Raw genomic sequence first — 24077 nt, forward strand, 5'->3', positions numbered from 1 at the left:
GCTCAGAGGACAGACAGGTTACTGATTGATATGTAAAGATACTGGGAAATTGCTGTAAGGAGAGAGAATGTTTGCTAAGATCAAGCTTTTGTTGGTGGATCGAATTAACCTCTTGCAAATTGCATCATGGAATGTCACTTTGCTTGTTTTACTGAATGTTGCCAGCCTATATTGTTAAACTATAACCCCACCTATGTTCTTTTCCTGTAACTTCCTGGTCTGGTGAATAAATGTGGGGTGAGAACCCCAGTTCTAGGTTAATTTCCCAAAAGGAAGGAATGCCTCGCTCTTGAGGGTTCCGAGAGATTAACCCCTTTGGGGCTTCTCACTGCTCGGAAGAGATGGGCTTTGAGTAATCCTTTTGTGGCTCCATCACCCAGGGGAAAAGGGGTGACAAATCCATGGGAAGCAAAGCAACAGAAGAGCAGCCTGCATGGGGACAACAGTGTGGAGCCCCATAGGTATGGGCAGCTTTAAGGAGTTCCATCACAGTGACTGGGGATGTAACTGGCATTTAAGGAGCAAGGGCCAGTAAAGTTAAACATGCCCAGGGTGGACCACATGATGAGGAATTTTGCTGGTATTATGTCATTGCAAAGTAGTGAGAGAAGACAGTGTGCAGAAGGAGGAATAGAAGAAGAAAGATGAAGGGACTAGAAGGGTGGGCAGGAGCCAGGTCAGCCAGGCCTGCCAGGCCTTGGGAGCCGGGTCTGGGCTGCATGCTCAGGGCAGCAGGGGCCCTGGTGGGCTTAAACCTGTAAGGCAGATTTGTGTTTTGGAAAGGGCATTGATGAGTCCGTCTTTGTGTTGCTTATAACAGAATACCTGAAACTGGGTAATTTATAAAGAACAGAGGTTTATTTGGCTCACAATTCTGGGACAGCTGCATCTGGCATGGGCCTTAGCCTGCTTCTACTCATGGTGGAAAACAACGGGGCAGCCAGCCCAAGGGTACAAGCAGATCACATGGCAAGAGGAAGCAAGAAAGAGAGGGAGGGAGGGGCCAGGGTCCTATAAACAACCAAGTTCAAGTTCTCGTGGGAAATAATAAAGCGAGAACTCACTCACAACCCCCAACCCCCAGGGAGAGCATTAATCCATTCATGAGGGATCCACTCCCATGACTCAAACAGCTCCCAACACTGCCACATTGAGGATCAGATTTCCACATGAGTTTTGGGGGACAGCACATCCAGACTCTGTCAGAGCACTATGTTCAGTGTGAAAAGAGGTTTGAGAAATGGCAGGGAGAGTAAAAAGAAGATTATCACATCTTCCATAGAAGAAGCGATGGTGGTCCTGGCCAAGGTGGTGTTGCGGGGGAGGAAGAGAGATGGGCAGATTAGAGAGACATATGGAAGGCAGAGTTCAGAGCAATTGACACAGGCCTGAGAAAGTCCCAGGTTTCTTTTTGGTTTAGGCAGTAGTTGTGCCACTTTTGGTTTGGTGGAGGTAATCTCGCTTCCTGGGACAGGCAACACAGGGAAAGAAATGGTTTTGCTGAGAGTAAGAGCTTATGGAGGTGCAAGTGCAAGGTGCCTGTGGGACAGCTAAGTGGCAGTTCCCAGTGGACTTTTGTATGTGTTGATCTGGAGCTCAGAGATGTCTGGGTTGGTGGCATAGAATTAAGAGACCAAAGCACAGAAATGATGTTTGAACCCCTAGAAATGGATGAGACAGTCCAGGGAGAGAGAGAGAATTAGAAGAGAAGGCAGCCTGGGACAGTGCTCGGAGGTTAGGCATGCCAGCAGGTAAAGGCCAAGGAGAGGAAGAAGAGCTTGAAAAGGAGCAGCCACAGAGGTCAGACATTCAGAGTGGGGCCACAGCCTAAGGAAGAGTGGAAAGAACATTTTTTTAGGTTTGGATTTAGTGACACAGAGATTATTAGTGACCTGGACAAAGCAGTTATTTTTTTGCTAATGAGGTACAGGTAGCAACATTCTTCCCCTGCATTCTGAATTAAAAGAGTTTCCAGGCATAATGTGCCTTAGTCTGTTTGGGCTGCAGTAACAAAGTACCATAGACTGGATGGCTTATAAACCAGAAATTTATTTTTCACAGTTCTAGAGGCTGAGAAGTTCAAGATCAAAGCACTGGCAGATCTGGTGTCTGGTGAAGACCCACATCCTGGTTTATAGACAACACCATCTCTCTGTGTCCCCAAATGGTAGAAGGGCTGAGGGAGCTCTCTGGTGTCTCTTTTGTAAGGGCACTAATCCCATTTGTGAGGGCTCTGCCCTCATGACATAATCACCTCCCAAGGCCCCACTTCCAAATATCATCACATTGGGGATTATGTTTCAACATATGAATGATGGGGGGGGTGGGGAGGTATCACAAACATCCAGTCTATTGTAATATGTAATATTGTTTTCTGTGAGGAGTGTCCTACTGGAAGAAGTAAGAGCATCTACCACCACTGTCATGTCTCAGCAGTGGGTAAAGGTGAACTCAAGTGACCCAAGTCTGGAAGGCTCTGGTCTCACTGCTGCTAAGGTAAGCCTGATATGTCCTCACCTTTAATAGATGGCAGTCCTGGCACAGGCCTTTTGAATAGTTAGGACAGTGCTCTGCCAGCAAATAAAGATGGCTGTAAGCTAGACGTTTAGAAAGGGACTGGGGTTTCATGGACTTCCTCTTCTAATTAAGTAGAACTGGAGCTAATGGCTTAGTGATTGTTCTGTAATCAGGCCCTGCTACAAGTAGTTACGGAGGTTTGCAGTGGGAACCAAAAGAGCCTGCAGGGACATGAGTGTGGGTGTGAACAAGGCTGGGAAGAGTCCCTGACAGGACTTCTGAATCCAAAGCCAAGAATGTGGCTTCCATTGAGTTCTAAGACATAGGGAGTGATTTTGAGCTGTGGCACTCAGAGATGAAAAACTGGATTGTATCATCTTGTCCTGGAGTTACATTGACAGTGTGGGGGGGAGGGGTAATAAAAGGAACAAAGGCTCTGAATCCAACCTGGTTTTGAATCTGGAGTTTATCACTTACTAGCCAGGTAACATTGGATGAGTGATTGGAACCTCTCTGAGCCTCAGATAATTCATCCGTGCAATATGGTTTGCATGGTGTTGTTGAAGTTTGATTATGTGTAGAGACCCTGGCACAGAGGATACATTTAATAAATGGTCACTACTGCTGTACTTATTATCATTTTATGATCACTATTGGCAATATTACATTACATTCATATAGTTGCTATAAATTACAAAACTCTTTCACATGTTCTTACTGATTTCAGTCCAACTCGCTCCTGTACACTTCTGTAACCTTCCTCTGTCTTATGTTGTTGTCACATGGGTGTACCTGCCAACCCCATTGGACAGAGAGCTCCTTAAATGGGGGGAATCACCACTTACGGATGCCCAGTGCTGGCATAAACTAGAGGCTCCATTCCCATGTATCACAGACCTATGGAAGGAAGCACTTTCTCACAACTAGAGTGCTTCAAAAAGACAGCAAGAGGCTTCAAGAAGATGTAAGCTCCTCATTCTTGAAGATATGTCAGGGGCTACCTGGCAGGGACACGGTTGGGAATTGGCTGCACTGGCTGGGAGGCTGGCTTCAAAGAGATGGTTTCGAAGCCCCTGCTTTGGATTCTCTTAGTGTTTTAATTGAATGAAGCAGTTCTGATGTCCTCTCAAGTTCATTCAAAGGCATATCTATATTCACCCAAGTTTGTGGACCCTCTGCAAAGTAAGCCAGGCGTGGCTGGCCTTGGGTATTCTTCCTCTCTCTGCCTCTGCTGCTCTTCAAAATTTACAGTACTCACCTTAGCCCCACTTATGAAAATTTTAAATTTAAAAAAATTTTAAAAGAATACTTTTATGTGAAAGGCGGTATTTTTCAAACATCAACTTGATTCTAAACATTTTAGCAGCATACCCTATATAACCTTTTGGATTTGTATTTTCTCTTTTATAGAATAAAAACTTCAGTGCCGCTGCCTCAAGAGTTCTGCAAGTTCACATTATGTAAATATATGTAATAAAATATTTACTTAGGGTTCCCATAAAAAAGGTCCAAAGGAGAGAATAAGAGAGCTTCTCTTTGCTGGTTTTAGAGGCTCTTCTGGGAGTTCTGAGTGAAGTTTAAGCCTCTTGAATATGTTTTGGTTGGCCTCCTTCATGTTTTATCTCCTGTAATGACTCCTTGTCAGTTTGTCAATTTTGACTAAGGACAGAAAGTTCATGTGTAGTAACAACACAGAAACTGAATTTAAAATTATGGTTTGTATCATGATGTAATAATCCTCTCCCTTTTCCTTTAGTCAATATTTACCCGTTAGGCCAATATATTATAATGCTGACTTCAAAAGAAGACGCTTTATTTTACCTTCTCCAAGTATTAGTTTTAGATACTTGAAATATCATAACGTGAAGTTGAGCTGTCTGAGACTCTTGGCCGCGTTTACTTGGGGTTGAGTTCCATGATCTTCGCAAGGCAGGTTTCACTGCTCCCAGTGACCTGGCGACACAGCTGTATGCCTGTCAGAATGAGGCAGCTGAACTTGGAGCCATGCTGGTTTCTCTCAGCCTTCCAGACAGCCCTCTCCTCTGTGGGAAACAGGTCTGTGGTATTACCACATAGCAGCCGGATGTCTTCGGTGGACTTAGCTTTTCCCCAGTATGTTAATGTTTCAGGATCGGAAAGAAAAGCCCAAACAACACCAGACCAGATGAAGAGTGGAGACTCCTAAATTCTTTTCCTTGCCTGAACCCCTTATTTTAAGCACCCCATGTTCAAACATTTTTTTCATTTTTAAAACTGAGGGAATAATTATACCCCCAGTGAAGAAGGAATAGGAGTATAATAAATAGCTACAAAATTTGCAGATAAAATGTGTCATACTTTAGGACTAATCAATCACCAGGTGACCAAGGGAGCAAATGGTTAAGGAGCTCTTCTGAGTCAACTTGGGCATCAGTCAGGATTCTCCCAGTGAGTCATAACCGAAAGGAAATTGATGGGCTCATGAAGTGCCAAGTCCACAGGTAGACTAATTTCAGGTGCACCTGGATCCCGGAGTTCAAATGAGGTCATCGTGATTCTTCCTTTGTTTCTTAGACCTATTATTTTCTGTCTTGGCATGATTATGTGGCAAAGATGTTTCCTGGCAGCTCCAGGCTTATGTGGTCCTTAGTGTCTGGGATCTCAGGAAAGAGAGAGCCTCTTTCTTGAAGTCCATCTCAATGCCTGTAAACAGATTCAGAAAAAATCTACTTGGGTCAGTCAAATGCCTATGCCTAGACCCGTCACTGTCAGCAGGGATGCGATATAGTGGAATTGCTTTAAGTGTGTATTTCAGTTTAAGCAAATTCAACTCTGTGCTTGTGTCTTCAGTGTGCTTTTATTTGCCCATGATGTTCTCTTCAAACTATGTACTCATTCTACATGTGTACTTTTTTCTATATTCTGTCCATTTTGTGCATTTTCATGCACACACATACATGTATATGTAAGTTCATGTGTACAAATAAGTATGCGTGCCTGTGTGTCTGTATATTTATATTCACAATATACTATATTTTATAGATGATTTACAGGATGTTCAATAGTAAATCTTAAGTTTATAACCTAATTACCTCCACAACCCTTCTTAAGATACAATTCCACTAGTCTGGGTCATTTAACCACATCTCCATCAGAGCCAGAAGGGAAGGCAGGGCCTGTTAAAAGATAGCTCTACCAGAAAGGGAAGGGGTAGTCCTAAAAGGAAAAAAAGAAAGTGGTTTTTTTATCAGAAGGAAAGGCAACAGGCAAACAAACCAACTATTGAGTTGTTCACTCAGCAAATAGTTATTGAGTGCCTCCTGTGTGCCAGACAGTATTTCAGGCACCGAGTGAAAAATTTTGTGTAATGTTCACACAAAAGGCCCTGACGTGCTGGAGCTTACGCTGAAGGGAGAGAGGCAAAGAACACGTAAGCTGGTAAAGATATTGGTAGTGGTGAGAGCGCTGGAGAAGATCCTGGTAAGCACCATACCATATGGAGTAGGTGCTTTAATAGAGCAGGTGCAGGAGACAGAGGGTAGAAGAATATCTTATTTGGGGATTCTCTTGCAATTGACCCTTATAAGGTAAGGAAGATTTTGATGGACAGATCCTGTTGAGATTATCCCAAGTATCGGAAAAAGCCTGAGCCAAGCAAACATCTGAATAGGGTGAGGTAAGATACATTCAGGGAGTGGGAAGAGGTTTCCCATGACAGAGACATACAGAGCACATGAAGGATGGGGCCAGAAGGCTGACAAGGTAGACTGGGGTAAGATCATGCAAGGACATGAATAACGGGCTAAGGAATAACATCACCAGGTCCATGTTTAGAAAGATTGCAGCAACAGTGTAAAGGGCTAGGTAAGAGTGTACAGGGACAAGGTTGGGATGTCAGGTATGGGTCTGAAGAGGGGCTTTGGCCAGTGTGAGTGAACAGCAAGGGCAGAGCTGTCAGAAGCAGCATCTGCGTGATTTGGGGATTAACTCACTTCTAGTGATCTGACGGATTTGTTCATTATCCCGAATGAGCCACGTCTTCTTTTGCAAGTGTACTTATGCTTACTCAAAGATTTGAAGCCTTTAGAAATGGGAAACATCTTGTGGAAATGTTTAATCTTGTTTATTCACGATAAAAATCCCATCATCTTTTGGTGTACAGTGAGCAAAGTGACAGGGGTGTAGGTCATGGGGGTCATATGCAGTGCCTGGCAAGAATGGAAATGGCGGCCGACACTTAGATCCTGTGGCGTCTGGGAGTGACATGCGTTCTTGGAAGGATTCCTGGGGCAGGATTGCTCTGGCCTTCCAAACCGGTCTGATGGTTCTTCTTGTGCATTTACAGGCAATTTTGAAGTGGGAGTTCACATCGCTGACGTGAGCTACTTTGTTCCTGAGGGGTCTGATCTGGATAAAGTGGCTGCGGAGAGAGCCACAAGTGTCTACTTGGTTCAAAAGGTAAAAATTAGTCTCTAGTTTCTTGGTTTAAAAAACGTGCTTCCATTTAGTCTTTCTCCTTTTTTGTTTTGTTTCCCTTTTCTCAAAAAAAGAAAAAAATTGTTAGGAATAGTAGTCTTGTCAGAATATCTTTCTCATATCTAATAAGGTCTTAAAAAAAGGGCTGGGAGGATACCTGGAAAATTGCTTACCCTCAGTTATTGCATATTTTCCTGAAGAGATGCCAAGGAAAGACACATGTCTAATCTCAGAGTGGTCCTGCCATGTAAGTGTCCCAGACAAGTGGTCAGCTTCAGAAAGAAATGAAAAATCCCTGCTTTCAAACTATTGTTGCAAAGCAGGGCTCGGCAAACTCAGCCCACCTCAGCCACCAGTTTTTATAAAGTTTTATTGGAACCCAGCCACACCCATTCGTTCATGTATTGTCTATGGCTGCTTTCATGCTACAACAGCAGATTGGAATGACAATTTATTACTTACTATAGGCCCTTTAAGAATACTTTTTCAACCCCTGCTCTAAAGAATGGATGCCAATCTGGTTCTGAACTGCCCTTTATAAGATAGCCATTGGAATCTCTCAGGTGGAAAAGCTAAGGGAAATTGGGCATTTTCTTCTAGTCCTGACTCCACCACTTCTGGTATGTCACTAAGTGTCTAAGACCTCCCTAGGCTCATCTGTGAAGGAATTGGACAGAATCATCTCAAAATGTCCCTTCCATTCTGGGTACCTGTACCTGGCACATCCATACAGGTAATCATGAGAATCCATTCCTTTAGCAAGTATTTATTGAACACCATTTCTCTGCCAAGCACTTCAGTAGGTGCTGGGAACAGTGGTGATGAAAGACCGTAAAAGAGATTTCTACCTCTCTCACTGTAGTTCATAAATTCTTCCAGGTTTCTTTCTCCTCCTTTTGACACTCCATTCATCTGCTCATTTGGCTCATCTTACTTTGGCTATATCTTGACTTTCACTTCCTGTCTAGCTTCCTTGAATTCAGTGGTCCAGCTTTGGAGCACTAACTTGAACTTTCCCTCCTCTCAAGCCCTGTGCCCTAGAACATGACTTCTGGTGTTTGCTCATTGACTGCACTAAGGTGAGGGGCATATCCCCACCACCCACCCACACATACCAAGGCAGTCTGGGAAATGGATACCCTTTGCCTGGCCCCATCCCTCAGAGACAAGAGACCAACCCAGGTACCAAACCTACTCCATTCTAGGAACATCCAAATGTCATCACTGAGGGAAAGGGTACAGCTGCCTACGTGGTCTCTCTCCACAGCCTAATCTGGCCAGCAGCTCCCACTGCCACCACACCTATGTGCCCACACAACTGGCGGAAAGAAAAGCCTGGTAAACCATTGTGCTCTGGCTACTGCCTCTCTAACTCTTGGGGAAATTCATCCTGCTCCCTGCCCTAGATAAAGCTATTTAGCAGGGTACCAAGCTGTAGTTTTGAGGAAGCCACCAACATAGGGAGCCTGGAGAGTCCCTGGAAAGGCAGTTCTCTGAGGCTCTGAGCTTTATGACCTATGGATCTTGGCTTAAGCCTTGAGGCATTTCTGCAAGACTGTATTCCCCTTCTCCCAGTTCTCATTTATCTCTCTTCCCTTCCTCGCCCCTTTTAAAATAAGGGCTTGAGAAACTTGTGCTCCTGGCCACCTGAATCCCCACTTCCTGCCATTCCCCAGAATCAGTTGGCCCTTTTGTAAGTATGTTGTCTAGATGCTCTCAGGGCAGACCACTAGGGGTCTATGTACTGCTCACCCTGGAAATGTCTCCACCCTAGGGTCCCAGTGAAGCCAGCCCCATGCTCTTATCAGGCCTGGGCCTTGGCCATAGGGAAGAACGAGTCTCATCCTGGCATTATAAAGGGGGTAGTGGATCTTTTTAAGAGCCTCTATTTCCTGGATTCTGTTTTTCCAGGTCCAAAAACTGTTATTGACTACCTCATGTCAGTTCTGTCTCCTGGATGGCCCTGTGGCATCACCTTTATACTCACCATCTCCTCATCACACCATTGACCAGGATACCCAGTGAACATACCAACCGGCAGGAGTGTATTCAGACACAGAAACAGAGGAGCTTTGCCCACATTCCAAATGCACAATTGGCCTAGGGCCCAAGGCTTGTAAGTCCACCCAGCTATGATAGTATACTTCCTTTTCAAACCTGAAACCAAGGCTCTCTGCAAATAGACATGACAGCTGCATCAGGGGTTTCTTTTCTCTTCTCTTTTCTGTGGAGCTCACTTCTGCCAGGACTACCACTGCTTCAGTGTGTCCATCATCTAAGGTTTCTGCCTGTTCCCACAGATCCAAGCCCATCTGTATCCACACTCTGATGCACAGAATTAACACACCTCCCACTTCAGCCACACCTGGCAACATGTGCAGCATGCAGGAGATGGACTTCCAGACATACCTCTGCCAGGTCCAATAAACCATTGTTTTATTTAGTCTTTAAGTGCCCCAGCCATCTGCTAGCAATAAAAGCAGAGAATTGCTATTGAACAAAATGATTGTCACTCAAATGAATCATCATTCATTTCACCAGCCCAGCCTTGTATAGATCCTTCAGCATTCCCCCATCTCACACACAGAGTCCTCAATCTCTTATAACAGCATAGTCTTTCAAGAAGAGTGTGTACTAGAATACCAGTACTCTAATTCTAGCAGAGTGTCTACATGATGCTCACAAAGGCATTGGCAGTTCTGGAACGAAAGTCCTCTAGGATAATCCCAAAGTTCCTAGGATTTCTGGTATTTATAAATTGTTACTGAGAGTTTCCCTTATGTTTCCAACTTGTCCACCCTCATAACTAATTTTTGAAAATGGAAGAGACTCTTTTAGGCTGATTGCAGCCATGTCCTTTAGGGACTGAAGATCCTGTTGCCTGTGGCCAGAGTTTGGCTCCCCCAATCTATTTCAGGCCAACAGTTGAGAGTGGTGTCTTCAACCCCATGGTGAAGGTCACCTTGTCTCGTACCCTCTGCTGCTGCTCCAGAGGGAGCTAGCCCAGGTGGGCTTTCTTGTCCTAGATGAGACCCAGAGCTGTCATCTGCTACGGTTGCCTTCAATAAGTAGTGGCCCTCCCTCCCCTGCCCCATGACAGTACATTATGGATGACTACAACCTAGAATATTTGAACATCATAGTTCCAGGAGAATTGGACAGCTGGTTTCTTCAGGTGTTCAGCTTTGCCTGCCGTTTATACTAGATGGCCAGAACTACCATGTAGGTGTTTTCTGCCATACAGAGTGGAGAGGGAGATGGAATTGGAGTTGATCAGAGCTGTAAAATTTTGAGTCCGAAGTTGCATGATCATCCAAACCCAGTTACAAGTAACTATGTCATGGACAATAGGTGACCTCTCTGCACGGTGGTGCCTCTAAGATCTAGAACCAACCTTCAGGGACCACTCAATGAGAATGGCTAGCTGTATCCTCATCTGAGCAGGGGAAGTTCTATACCAAACTTTATTTTTGTCAAACAAACCATGTCCTTATCTGGCTTCTGTGGACTGTTTAGACCTATGTGAAGTGTTTGACTCCCATTCCTCACAATGTCTATGACACCTGCGCCCAGGATGTGGGCAGATATAGAAGGCTTAAGGGAATGCAGCACAACCTACGACCCATAAATATCTCTGAACATGAACATACTCGGCTTCTTCCCTGACCTCCCCTTTGTGGCCATGAAACCAAGTCGCTCACCATTCCATTGCCACCTATGTGAATGGCTTTCCTGGAGCACAACTCCACATTGCTGGCCTTCAGTTTACATCTATATTTTTGGAGGGCCTTTTTGGTACTTTTCAAGATAATATCCACCTGGCCTTTACTCATAACCAGACAGGACCTATTAACCTGATACCAGAAGAGTTATCTTTACTACTGAGAAAGTTCCTTGTTCACAGTTTTTTCACTCCTTTATTTAATATAGCCATTCATAGTAACTGTAGCTTTATCTTCTGAGCTCCCCCAGCACAGGGTAGCCAGCCAATACCTAAGGAGCCATGAGTTATCTAGGAGGGCCCTGGATTTTCTGGCAAGCCATGGATGGAAATGAAGAATATACCATCCAAGCCTGGGTCTCACAAAGGACATCCATGTGGAAGATGCTGTTTGTTGCTTCTCTAAGTTCACACCCACCATCTGCTAGCACAAGAGCTGGAGAAAGTCATTGAATCCAGGGCCTGCCAACTTCACCCACCCCTCGACAACTTCTCAACACTGCATCCAGCTTACGAACATTTCTTTGGACAGCCTGAGACAGGGAGCCCAAGTATCTTCTAGTTTATAGCACCTGACAATTTCATAACTAATTGGCATTTGCTATACTGCAAAAGGTGTGAGAAAGACAGGGAAACCAACTCTCAACTCAAAAATGTGTGGAACCTACCACTATGGCTACAGTAAAAAGATAGAAAATACTAAGTATCCACGAGGGTATGGGAACCCTCACTGCTTGGGGGAAGGCAAATCAGTACAATCACCTTGGAAAACTGTTAGACTACATACATTCCTTGTGGTCTAACAATTCTACTTCTAGATATGAACCCAATAGAAATGTATATATATTACAAAAGGAAGGTATAAGAATATTTGTTGGAGCAGTATTGTATTTGAAATAGCCAGAAAATTAAAAAACGTTCAATACCTGTCACCTGTAGAATGAACAAATAAAGTGTGCTGTATTCACACAGTGGGATGCTGTACAGCAATGGGAATGAATGAACGACAGCTCTACACATGTAATGATGAAAGAAACCAGACCCAGGAGTGCTTACTATATGAATTTATTTATATAAAGTTCAAAAACAGGCAAAGCTAATTTATGCCTGTTAGAAGTCAGGAGCGTGGTTACCATACAGGGAGAGGGCCCAAGTGGTGGGGGCATTTCAAAAGAGTCTTGATCTGGGTGCTGATTACATGAACATTCAGTTTGTGAACATGCATCAACCTTTTCATTTATGACTTGTGCACTTTTCTATATATGTTATACTTTAAAGTATATTGTTTTTATTTTGAAGCTTTTGGGTGGATGACCTCCCCTTCACTTTGGCTCCTTTTAGTATATGTACCCAGGCAAAGAAACTACATTGAAATCCAGGTGCCTTATTCTTACACAGCTGGACCCTCCTGAGAACACAGTTCTGACACTTGCTTGTATATTGACTCCACTCACTATGACCTCAGGTTGGAGCCATCCCATCCATACTTCCTGCCCCAAATGCTGCTGGCCAAACCTACCCTTTGCCAGGCCCAGGGCCTCTTAGAGAAGGAAGATGAGACTCCAAAATCCCTTTAATGACCACATCAAGTGAATAAATGTGAAACACTCTCCCCATTTAGAAAAGTTTAATTCTACTCTTCAGATTTGAATATTTAAGAATTTTAGACACAGTTAGAGGTTTTTCCTTTAAGCAGGTGCCTTCCTTTTGTCCAGCTGCTGCATTCTCCTTTTATAACCAGAAATTATGTTTCAAAATCAGAAAACAAAAAAATAAAATTAGCTTAAATAACTAAGCTTGTTTCCTTTTCTGTTCTCTTTGCTTTGGTTTTGTGATTGTCACAGTTCTAGAATTTCTCTTTGGGACTGCAGAATAGTGGCTCTGCTGCTGAGATCTGAAAGTGGGGAGCTGGATGGAGGAAGGGCCTGTGTGCCTCTGCTGTCCGGCACTGCCTCCAGCTTGGCAAGAGCGAGTGGCGCCGGCCCGCAACCTTGGACAGCAGCAGCTGTGCATTCTGATTCCTTTGAACCGCTGCTCTGACCTTTCTTCCTACTCGTTTTTGTTTCTTAAAGGACTGTGTCCAGGAACTTTTCTGCTGTTTTCACTTTACTTTGCCTATAAAGGTCTTAAAAACTGGACGAGCTGCTTTTCCCCCCTCCAGATTCTCTGCTTTTTTATTTGGCACAATCATTTCTCTCAGCTTCATCACATGGGGAAGTGGGTGGAGTTGGGGGGGTTTCTGGTTGATTTTCCATCTGCAGGGAATGTGGCACTGATTTCTTTTCATTCAGGTGCTGACCTGTAAGTGACTAATGTCAGAATTACAATATGAACTTGATTTGGGGAATTATCCCATAGGGTAGGGCAATACATAGTGAAACAGATCTTGAGTCCAAATACCATCTCACTGACGTTTAAATGAAATTCTTTTTGTTGAGATTTCACTCACAGTAATACTTATTTGGTTACTTTCAGTAATAATAGGGTTACTCAGGCAGAAAGATAAATTTAAATAGTGTCCATTTAAATCCCATGAAAAAATAGTCTTTTTGACAAAAGATGGTTCTGTTAGGACGGGACAACTATCCACCTGAACGTAGGGCCTGTCCTTCCTTCTCAGAAGGACATGACATCCGCCCAGTTAATGTCTCTCAACTATCTTCTCTGGGACAGAAATACAGTATAGTTGCAATTTTTAAGGTAATTTTAAAAATAAGTGAATTAAGTTTTAAAAGTAAAAGAAAACCTAAACAGTTGAAACCTAAACCTAAATTTTTTGCCTGTTGGCCCAAAAACTTGTGTTATTTTAGGTGTGAAACAGCTCAAATGAAAGTTTGCCCATAAATCTCTATGATATTTTATTGGTACTGCTTTATAATAGAGATCAAAGATTGGGATTGGAAGCCTGTGTTAACTTAGAGTCCAAAGAATTTTAAGATGTTCCTTTCTGACACCAGCAGGTTGTCAGAGTATTGATGTTTTGTTAATGACAAACTGTGTAGCAAAGAGTTGATCAAATTTTGAATTCATGAAATTATTGATATGAAAAAGAAAACTCTCTAAACAGAGATGTTGGCCAGCAAATGAATTATCTATTTCCTTTAAGTTGTTTCAGCATGTAAGTGGGAAGCTAGCTGAGTATACCCTGTTGTTAAAATCTCTCAGTCCTCATAGAAAAGGAGAAGAACTAACCAAGCTGCCAGGCTGCAGATATGGGCCGAGACAGCTGGTGGGCGCTGAGGGTGTGAGGGAGTTAGGATGGGGAGCCGGCAAAGGCCTGGGCTGAAAGGGGCAGAAGAGCCCCCTGCGGCCCCTCCAGATAGTGGAGAGCCCCTGTGGGTTGTGGGCGTCTGGCCCCCAGTCACTGCTAGTCCTTCTGTTCATCCTTGCCTGTGTGATTGATGCTTCTCCTCTGTGGCCCTTTCCGTTGGTCACAGGGCTGTCCTGGCTAACCCGCTGCTGAACTTGGCCAGCCTGCCCGCTGTGGCTTTAGCAGATGTTTCTACTCTCTGAGGCTAATATAAGATTTTATAGTTTTGTTGGTACCCCCACCCCACTGCCTTGGTCAGTGGTGTATTTACCCAAATGATCAAGAGAATGATCAATTTCTTCTCTTTTTTCTTAGAAAGTCAGTGTCCTGTCCATCAGAGTGACTTTTTTCCATGGCCAGCTTTTAAGCTCTGCTCTGACCCAACTTTGGTCCTGGCCCTGTAGCATGCTTAAGAAGACCTAGCATCCTTCAAGCCCCTTTTCCTTTTCTGCTACCTGAAGTACTTATGAGTCTTCATCCACTTAGCATTTATCAAGTTCCTGCTGTGTGCCAGGTTCCGGGGCGGGTAAAGATGAAACAGAGGCTGGTCCTGGACAGGGAAAGTCAGATGAGGTGGGCATTTAACAAACAACGGGTGATGTTCTGGGCTACCTTCTGTTACAGGAGTTACCCCCAAGGTGAGAAAGTATTCTAGAGGAGAGAGAAGTTGTATCTGTCTGGGTTTTTGGTAAGAGAGGAGCTTCTACAAGAACCAAGAGGCTTCACAATGCAATTGGTTTTTGAACAGTGTTTCAAATTTTGATTGCAAAATTTCTAGACAGACAAAATTAGGTAGGCAGGGCATTCCAGGCAGAGGCTAGAAAAAGCAGGGAATATTCAAGGAACAGTATGTAGTTGAGAATTGCTGGGGTATGAATTTCAGGGGGAGCCAAGAGATGAATACAAAGAGAGGCCTGAGTAGCAAGCTAAGGAGTTTGGACTTTATCTTGAGGGCAAGTAGGGAGGATATAGGATCTGCCTCGACTAAGATAGAAAATCACCTTAGAACCCCACGCAGTTGAAGCAGAGTGTGGCCTGAGGCAGAAAAATTGTCATCAGTATCAGGGCCCTTTCTCCCAGTCACATCCCCTTGAGGCTTTGAATAACCACCCCAAAATAGACAGAAATCTTTGCTCACAGAATCATAATAGAGTTTACCAATGTGGTAGTGTCTAAATGGACCCCAGGAGAGCTAGGGCAATACATGTCTTCAGCCTAGTGCCAAATGGACATCCTGAACAAGCAGCATTTCACAGCTACCCCACATTGCAGTCCCCTCCCAATTCTAGCAATCTGTATCACACAAGAAGGGAGAGACAAGAGTAAGGAAATGGGAGAAGTCAGCTCCCCACTGTTTTCTTTGCCATCCCCTTGCAGATAGGGTACAGGGGTCGCTTCCCCTTTAGAGCTCTTGGCTACTTGTGACCCTCGGCCACTGAACATGGAGGGTCCAGGCTTCACTGAAGACCTCTTGGCCCCATTGAATGTGCTGAGCCTCTCCCTCATTCACAGGACAGGCAAAAATCCAATTACTGAGTTCAGCTCACTAACTATTGGGAAGGTAAACTCAACATGTCCTAATATGAATAGGACTGCACATTATCTTTGGGTGGAGGTTAGTAAGTAAGAAGATGCAGAAGTCTGGAGAATAATAAAGAAATCTTATCCAGAATAATTTCCACTCTAGGACTCTGACACTAGCTTAGGAAACTATTCAAATATATCTTGAGAGAGAAAGAAAGACATGTCTACACTTGAACAGTGGAAGATGAAGAGGAAAAGACTCGTTAGAGAGATTTGGAATGTAAGCTCTATAGGACTCAGGAACTGGTTGGATGGAGCAGGCAGAGGAGAGTGGAAGAGTCCCTGGGAGGGATGTATGAGTGTATGAGCGATGTGAGGAGGTGTGATGTGGCGTTTTTGTTTTGCGGGTGGTTTTGAGGGAGGTTATTTTTGCTTGCTTGCTTGATTAACTGGGGACAGGGTGTTGCTTTTAACAGAGATAGGAAATATAGATACAGGAGCAGGTGAAGGGAGGAAAATGCGAGACTTTGTCTTCTTCATGGGGTTTGGAAGTGTCCATGGGACTTCCAGAGAGTAACGCTCTAGAGGGATCTGGAGTTACAAGGAGAGGCGTGGCTAGAAATGCAGACTTGGATGGGTAGTCGTAGTATAAACTCAGGGCTGAAGGAGACCCCGGGGCAGAACGTGCAGCAAGAAGAAAGGAGAGCAAAGGGCAGAGGATGACAAGCACCAGCACTGGAGGAGCTGGTCGAGGAACGGAGTCTGTTAGTTCTGTATTTTAAAAAATATATGCACCTAAAATATGTGATAGTTTACCTGACATAGTCATGTGTACACAGAAAAAAGACAAAGGTTTTATACCAACATGTTAACATTGTTTATTCTAAGGGAAGAGGGCCTCAAAAGGTTTACATTTTAATGTTTTGGTTTGGTATGTAAAAGTTCTACAATGACTGTGTAATTTTTGTAATTAAAAAATGTTACATTGGGTTGAGGAGTGAAAGGAAGGTGAGAATGAAGCTAGGAAACATAAACTATTTTGAGAAACTTATATGAGAAGTGAAGGGGAGGGTCTAGGTTAGGGAGTGGTGCTTGTGTTAAGAGTGGGCAATGCCGACCTTGTGTTTATGGCCCACAGGGAGAGAGAGACCAGCTGAACGGGTAGCTCCTTTAGAAAAGCTGAGGGGTACTGAGGGATCAAAAGCACAGACAGAGAGCTAGCCTTTGGACAGGGAGGGTGCTCATTGTGACATAGCAGGGGACCGAGGTACACATGTAAAGTGAGGGGGCCTGGGGTCAGGAGAAACTGGCCGAAGGAAAAGAGCTGGAAGGGTGTCTGGGAGGGGTTGAGTCTGACAGTCAGTGTTATCTGTGAAGAAGAGTTGAGATTTTCTGCTGAGAAAGAGTGAAAAGGCAGTCCGGTAGGAGGTTTGAGGGAGTAATAATGTTTGGAATCGAATCTGAAGGACATGGGGAAGGAACTAACAAAGACAGGTGAAAGGCTTACCAGCCCCACAGAGGCAGGAGCAAGGGGAATGATACACCTTCGCATGGCCCAACAGTTTTCCCGGTCACTGTTGAGCTAGGAATTGCAAAAGCAGAAAAGGCAGATTGCGGGCCGAGCCCGTGGCGCACTCGGGAGAGTGCGGCGCTGGGAGTGCGGCAACGCTCCCGCCACGGGTTCGGATCCTATATAGGAATGGCCGGTACACTCACTGGCTGAGTGCCGGTCACGAAAAAGACAAAAAAAAAAAAAAAAAAAAAAAAAGAAAAGGCAGATTGCATCGTGGGGTTTTTAGAGTTGGGACAGTGGAAATGAGTGAGTTTTAGAACTTTGAAGGAGTTATTTATGTGGTCCATACTTAGTAGTGAAGCTAATGAGGGCAGGACAGAGGACCAGCCTGGGGGAAAATATCAAGGGGTCAGAGGATGCGTACACATTCGCACAATGCTCATGATAGTTAGGAGTCTCTCACTCCTGCAAAGACCTTTTGCAGTCATACGTAGTGTTCTACACTCAGCACCCTGGCTCGGAATCTCTCCAGGACTCCAGGTACTGTGGCAGGCCTCATATAGCCGATGCATGTGTGTGGACTGTCACGCCATGGTCCAGGCAGGGCTTCCCCTGATGTAACAGGACTTGTATGTGAGGAAGCAGTTTGTTGGAGGCTGCCTGCCTCTCCAGCCCTCCTACGCAGGGATCCCTGCTGAGCACAGGGTTGTGGGCGAGCACATTTCACAGTTACCCCAGCAGGAATCGGGCCCAATTTATGAGAGGCTGTGAGGTGCCAAGCCACAAGTGTGATTGTAACCTCTTAATTCCTTTTCCTTTGAAAGAGGAATAACTATATTTACAAAACTTTATGGACATAAAGACTTTTCTCTGGATTCCGTCTGAATTCTGCCTCAAGATCTGGTGAAAGTTCATTAAAAGGAATGCTTTTTAAAAAGTAAATATAATTATACTACCCAAAAAGTTTGAATGTTTAGCTTCTTCATGAGCGTGTAGGCTCTTTTGGCATCTGACCATTGCAGTGTGAATAGTGTAAAATGTCTTCTGTATAAGAAAGATAAAGAACACCAAGTAATTTTTATAACCTGGGCAGCCATTGAGTGTGCTGATAGTTTTTAGGAGGGAGTAGCCAAAGTTTACCTTATACTTAAAATGCTAGTTGCCTATGAGATTTTTGTAAAAATGTTTAAATAGAAGTCTATCGTGTATTTCATATTTTACGTGATGCAGTAAACAAAACAGTAAACTTAGAAAAAGTAGGTTATTTATTTCCTGGGCGGAAGTCAGTCATCTGCAAACTACAAGTGCCGGCCGTGTGTCATTGCTGGATAGAGAAACAGGAGCAAGACTTCGTCCTTGTTCCTGAGAATCTCCAGGACCTAGTGGAGAGTAGAGGCATTTGAAAAAGCAGGATGTAGTGTGGTGAATGCTGTGGAAGTGTTGTGGAGGAGTCTGGATAAGCCTTCTAGAGATGACAATAAGCTGAATCCAAAAGGACATATAAATGTTTGCCAGGTGTAAAACATCCAGAAAGGTGTTCCAGAAAGAGGGAACAACATGTGCAGGAGCTGGAGCAGTCTGCAGGCACGGCAGGGGAAGAGGCTGCAGTGGGAATGCTCCCGTGGCTGGCATGTAGAGTGCTGGATGGGAGGGCTGGGGCCAAGGCTTAAAGGGGAAGGCTGGGCCAGGTAACAGAGGACCCGGGGCACCATGGGCTGGCCAATGAGCTGACTTCTAGTGAACATCTTCAATATTGTTTTACTGATGAGAAAACCAACACTCAGAATTGTACTAAGTTGCCCAAATTGCACAGGAAGTGGTGGGCCCAGGATTAGACCCCAAGTCTCTCTGGTGTCAAAGTCTTTTTCCTCCTTTGCTCTTTTTCCTGCACCATGCCACTGATGAGTCTGCACTTCACTCAGTTGGTTAATGGTCTTTCGACCTTGTTCGTTTGTTTTCTTAGTAGTGAAGCCCTTTTTGCAAATAAAATCTTCACCTGAAACTCTAATATATAAAAACAGATCAGATTTTCATTAGCATAATTAGCATAAATTTATTTCATATTTAAATTTATAACACAAGATCAATTAATGAAAGCAGTGGCTTTCTTTTTAATAAGCTCTTTCACTTTGTAATATTTTTAGATTTACAGAAAAGTTGCAAAGATAGTACAGAGAGGTTTCATATACCCCACACCAACCTCCCCCATTGTTAACATCTCACATTACCAGGCTGCATTTGTCATAACTAAGAAACTGACATGGGAGCATTACTATTAACTAAACGCCATACTTTATTTGGATTTCACCAGTTTTTCCATCAATGTTCTCTTTCTGTTCCAGGGTCCAGTCTAGATCCAAGTTGCAATGACTTTCTTTTGACAAACATTAAAATATGAAGTCAGGAATTATGTTACTTTAGCAGATGCTCAGCTTTGTGACTTAAAGTAAGATACTGCCTAGAACTCTTAGAAGAAATACTATCTATAAAAAAAATAAAAGGTATTAAGTCCTGGACTAATATCATTGCAACAAGCATGCTAGACCCATCTACTAAGATACAGGTGGTATAATTATCTGATACAGCAACCAAGAGAAGAATGCAAGAATGCACACCCAGCAAACTTGATTTAGTCTTAGTCAGCTCAGGCTCCCACAACAATTTACCATAGACTGGGTAGCTAAGATAACAGAAATCTATTTTCTCACAGTTTTGGAGGCTAGAAGTCCCAGATCAATGTGCTGGCCGATTTGTTTCCTGGTGAGGGTGCTCCTCCCTACTTCTGTATGGCTGTGTCCTCACATTGCCTTTTCTCTGTGCCTTCTTGCAGAGAGAGTGTGTGTTCTCTCTCTCTCTCTTCTTCTTCTTATAGAGTCACTAGTCCTATTGGATTATGGCCCGACCCTTATGGCCTCATTTAACCTTAATTACCTCCTAAAGACCCTATCTTCAAGTTCAGTCACATTGGAGGTTAGGGCTTCAGTGTATGAAGTGGTGGTGGTGGTGGTGGTGGGGTGTGTGTGTGTATTTATAGTCCATAGCATAGTCCAAAGGCTGAAATTATGCAAAATCTTTATAATTCAATCATGAGATGGTATGGTATTGAAACTTTCCCCCTGAATTTACTTTTTCTCACCAAAGATATTTACTGTACTGAAGCAGAATACAGGTACAGACACTTCACTCAGAATAAGAAACCACTAGGATTTGTTTTGACTTTCGCAGATAAAGAAATGTAAGTAGCTAAATTACCTCAACTGTGGCATAGTTGCCCCTCTTGCCTGTCACTTCTCAGCTGGCACAGGGTTACAGGGTTACCCATGCTCAAAACTGCAAATCAAGTAGATCCACTGTAAATGTGTTGAGGAAATGGCTGGCAATGCTGATGTTTTTAGTTTTGAAAGGTGGGGTGATGGTAGTGCCATTAAACAAGAAAAACATGGGAAAAGGAACAGATTTAAAGGTAAAGGGGAAAGAGTTTGAAATATCTTCAGGAGATATAGGAAGAGATCATCATTTCATGTTTGGTATCTTAGAAAAAACAAGTAATAATCCAGGACAACTGTAAGTCATTATTTAAAAGTAAGTTAAATGTTTTAGTTAAAGAGGGTATGCTATTGACTCAGTTTATTATCAGATAGAAAGATCAATAAGGAGAGGCTATTTAAGCTTAAAAAGCTACAAAATGACTGACTGGTTGACCACAGTATTCATCTGGGAAACCTAGATTTATGAACCTTTAAGTTTTATTGGTATAGTGATATTTTATTAGTGTACTATATTGTTTATGTTCCAACATACAATTTGGTAAATTATGGTATGTTCAATTACTAAAGCATTGATTCGACAGTAGCCTGATTTTCCTTTGATGGAACCCTGTCGGGATTTTATACTCAGCCCTTAGGTTCTTAACTGTATAGTTCAACTAGAATAGTTATATACAGAAGTACAGGTCTTTCTTGAGTCTAGTTTTTGTAGATAGTAAAATGTGGCAATTTTTCATTGCTGCAACATAGTTTTACCTTCTGTTACCAGCTGTTCTCACTTTCTCAGCTCACATTCCCATTGACTCTAGAGGCTCATGGAAGAGTATAAGGTAGTGTGGTCTTTCTGCAGTCTTCAGGGAACAGAGCCACCTCCATATTCAGCTAGCTATGGGAAAGCTGAGTCTGTTCACCAAAACTCTGCCCTCTGGGCTTCTCCTAAGCCTGGGGCAAAATCCTGCAGGTTGGTGAATGTGCTCATGGGCCTGTCCTCTGTTTCCAGGTGGTTCCCATGCTTCCCAGGCTGCTGTGTGAGGAGCTGTGCAGCCTCAACCCTGGGACCGACAAGCTGACTTTCTCTGTGATCTGGACACTGACACCAGAGGGCAAGGTAACAACTTACATGTTGTGGTTCTCTCTTTTTACCACCGTTCCATTCTGTGAGTCATGGTAAGCACCCATCATGTGCCTGGCACAGGGCTGGAATGCCATGGTGGTAGGATGAGGGAGGTATGGGGCAGCCACCATAGACAAGAAATCTAAGAGCCACTACCTCTGAAGAGCTTCAGTCCCATTTAGAAGGCAAGACTAACCCTAAGCACTTCAAAACGAGTTACCTGTTTCTTGTCTATTATCAGGTGAAGGAAGAAATTGAGTAAGCAAAGTAATGTGGGATAGGCTCAGTGCAGGAGACGGGCTTTAAGTGAAGGTGAGTGTGGATTAGCAAAGGCAGGGGGCCCCTTAAGCTGCAGTTAGGAGAGCAGAGCCTGTTTGGAGGAGGATTTGAGAAAGAGTGGGGGAGTTTGCATAGGGGGCTTGGAATCAAACTATGGAGTCTCAAATGCCAGTCACAAATGAATGGTAGGTGTTGGGGTTTGTCTGAAGTGTCATGAGAAAAGTGACATTTTAGCACTATTAGTGCTGCATTATCATGGATGACTGGAGGTTTGAAGATGAATCAGTAGGGTAGTGCCGTAATCGAGGCACAGGGTAATGAAACTGCAGACTAGGAATAGAGGGGCATTCTCTAGACATAGGGAATAAATGAGACAGATAAATGAAAGATGACTCTAGGAAAACTAGTCCCCTCCCCCAAAATGGAAATAACTCTAAACATCCAAAAATAGGGTAATGATTAAGTAAGCTATGGTACCTACTCAATGGAATGTTGCACAATTGCTAAAGCTGTTTACAAAGACCATGGAAGAGCATGGGAAATATTTATGCTGTAATATTAAATGGAAGTTAAAAAAAAAATTATAAAGAGGTTCCAAATAAAGATGGAGAATTTAATACTCACTTTTACTTTCATACCCTTCCAAACCTCACTAAAACAACAATAAAGAGATTATTTTTTAAGACTTAAACCACAAAGACAAAGAGAGTGGAAGAGGAGACAACAGCAACAAAATTTTGGAAGCTGAGTAGCAGATGGATGAGTGTTAACTGACTTAGCAGTCCTGAGAAAGCTGAATCCTGAGCCAGCAATAGAGAGAGCCAAGAAACAACCCAATTTACATAGCAAAACCCTAAAAACATTCGGAAATTGACAGCACCAGGTAACTGTGGAAGGTGGGGGAGGGGTGGCTGGAAATGAGGCAAACGACAGCATTGGTTGAGAGTTTATTTTAAAAGATTGCCCCTCCCATAACTTAGCAAAAGACCAGAAATTTATTCTCTGGACAGTATAAAGTAAGGTGAGTCTGAACTAGAGGATACCAAATAAACTTGTTGGTAGTGGTACCTTAAGGAAGATTGAATAAATGTTGGCATACTGAATGTCAAGAGTCCTAGCTTGTTTTTCCCAGCCAACCCCAGAATTCTGGTAGCCAGGCCTATATCCGTGAGTCAGGAAATGGGAAAATCTTTTTATGAGGAATCTGAGTAGTGAAGAATAAAGATTTAAATATACTAATCTTAAGAGTTTCCCAACTGACAGCTCAGCTATTTCTCCCTACAGTAAAGCTTAAAGACAGTAAGCTCCACCTACCCAATCAGAGCTTTTTAAGATTTATCAAAAAATCAGCTTTGTAAGATTTTATTTTCGTGTATGAAGAGACAACCAAGTGAAAAGCCTTTAATATGAAATAGGAAGACAGGGGGCTGCCCGGTTAGCTCAGTTGGTTAGAGCATGGTGTCATAACACCAAGGTCAAGGGTTCAGATCTGTACTGGCCAGCCACTAAAAAAAAAAAGAAATATGAAGACAAAATAAACAGAAAAAAAAAGCAAGTGGGACAAAACACTAAACAGGGAAAGAAATTATCATTTATATCCTTAGATAATTTTTTTTTAAAGAGTATATCATAAGATCTATAGACTTAAAAAAAGAAACATTTGGAGGATGAAAAAAAGAGCTCTTGGAAATTAAAAACAGCAAAGAAGAGATGAAGAAGATTCAAGATTCTGTTTGGAAGATAAAGTCAAAGAATTGACCCAGAAGGAGATAGAAAAGATGAGAAAATTAGAGGACCTTTCTAAGATATCCAACATCTATTCAATGAGAATTCCAGAAACAGAGAACAAAGAAAACAGAGGGTAAGAAATGATCAATGAAATAATTCTAGGAAATGCCCCAATACTAAAGGATATGGCTTTCCAGATTGAAAGAGGTCATTGCCCAGCACAGTGGTAAAGGCACATCATCTCCAAGACCACATCATCGTAAAACTTCAGAACACTGTGAACAAAGAAAGGATCCTACGGGTTTCTAAGAAGGAGGAGGGAAAAACTCATGTAGAAGATCAGAAATCAGAATAACTTCAGACTTTTGTACCAGAACCCTAAGAACTAGGTGACAGTGAACAAAGCTTTCTAATTTCTGAAAGACTATGATCTCCATGCTAAAATTCTGTACCCAGCTAAGGTATTTTCAGACATGCAAGGTCTCAAGAAAAAGGTACCTTTTATACGCCCTTTCTCAGGAAGCTTCTAGAGGATGTACTTCACCAAAATGAAGGAGTAAATCAAGAAAGAGGAAACCAACACAGAAAAGAAGGGAAGGAATTGCCTAGATCACTGGCAGCAAACCTTTCCTGTACAAGGCCGGGTAGTA

General features: G+C 43.2%; 1 protein-coding gene across 6 annotated transcripts in view; it reads left to right on the plus strand.

Annotated features, from left to right (window-relative positions):
- The window catches only part of DIS3L2 (DIS3 like 3'-5' exoribonuclease 2), a 401609-nt gene that overhangs the window by 280936 nt on the left and 96596 nt on the right, over positions 1-24077 (plus strand). For all 6 annotated transcript variants that reach the window (XM_063104706.1, XM_063104715.1, XM_063104740.1 and 3 more), the window contains exons 11-12: positions 6842-6954; positions 21307-21414. In XM_063104706.1, coding sequence (XP_062960776.1) covers positions 6842-6954; positions 21307-21414 — 221 coding nt within the window. The remainder of the gene's footprint in view (positions 1-6841; positions 6955-21306; positions 21415-24077) is intronic.

This window comes from Cynocephalus volans, chromosome 1 (assembly GCF_027409185.1).
Source record: "Cynocephalus volans isolate mCynVol1 chromosome 1, mCynVol1.pri, whole genome shotgun sequence".
Lineage (NCBI taxonomy): Eukaryota > Metazoa > Chordata > Mammalia > Dermoptera > Cynocephalidae > Cynocephalus > Cynocephalus volans.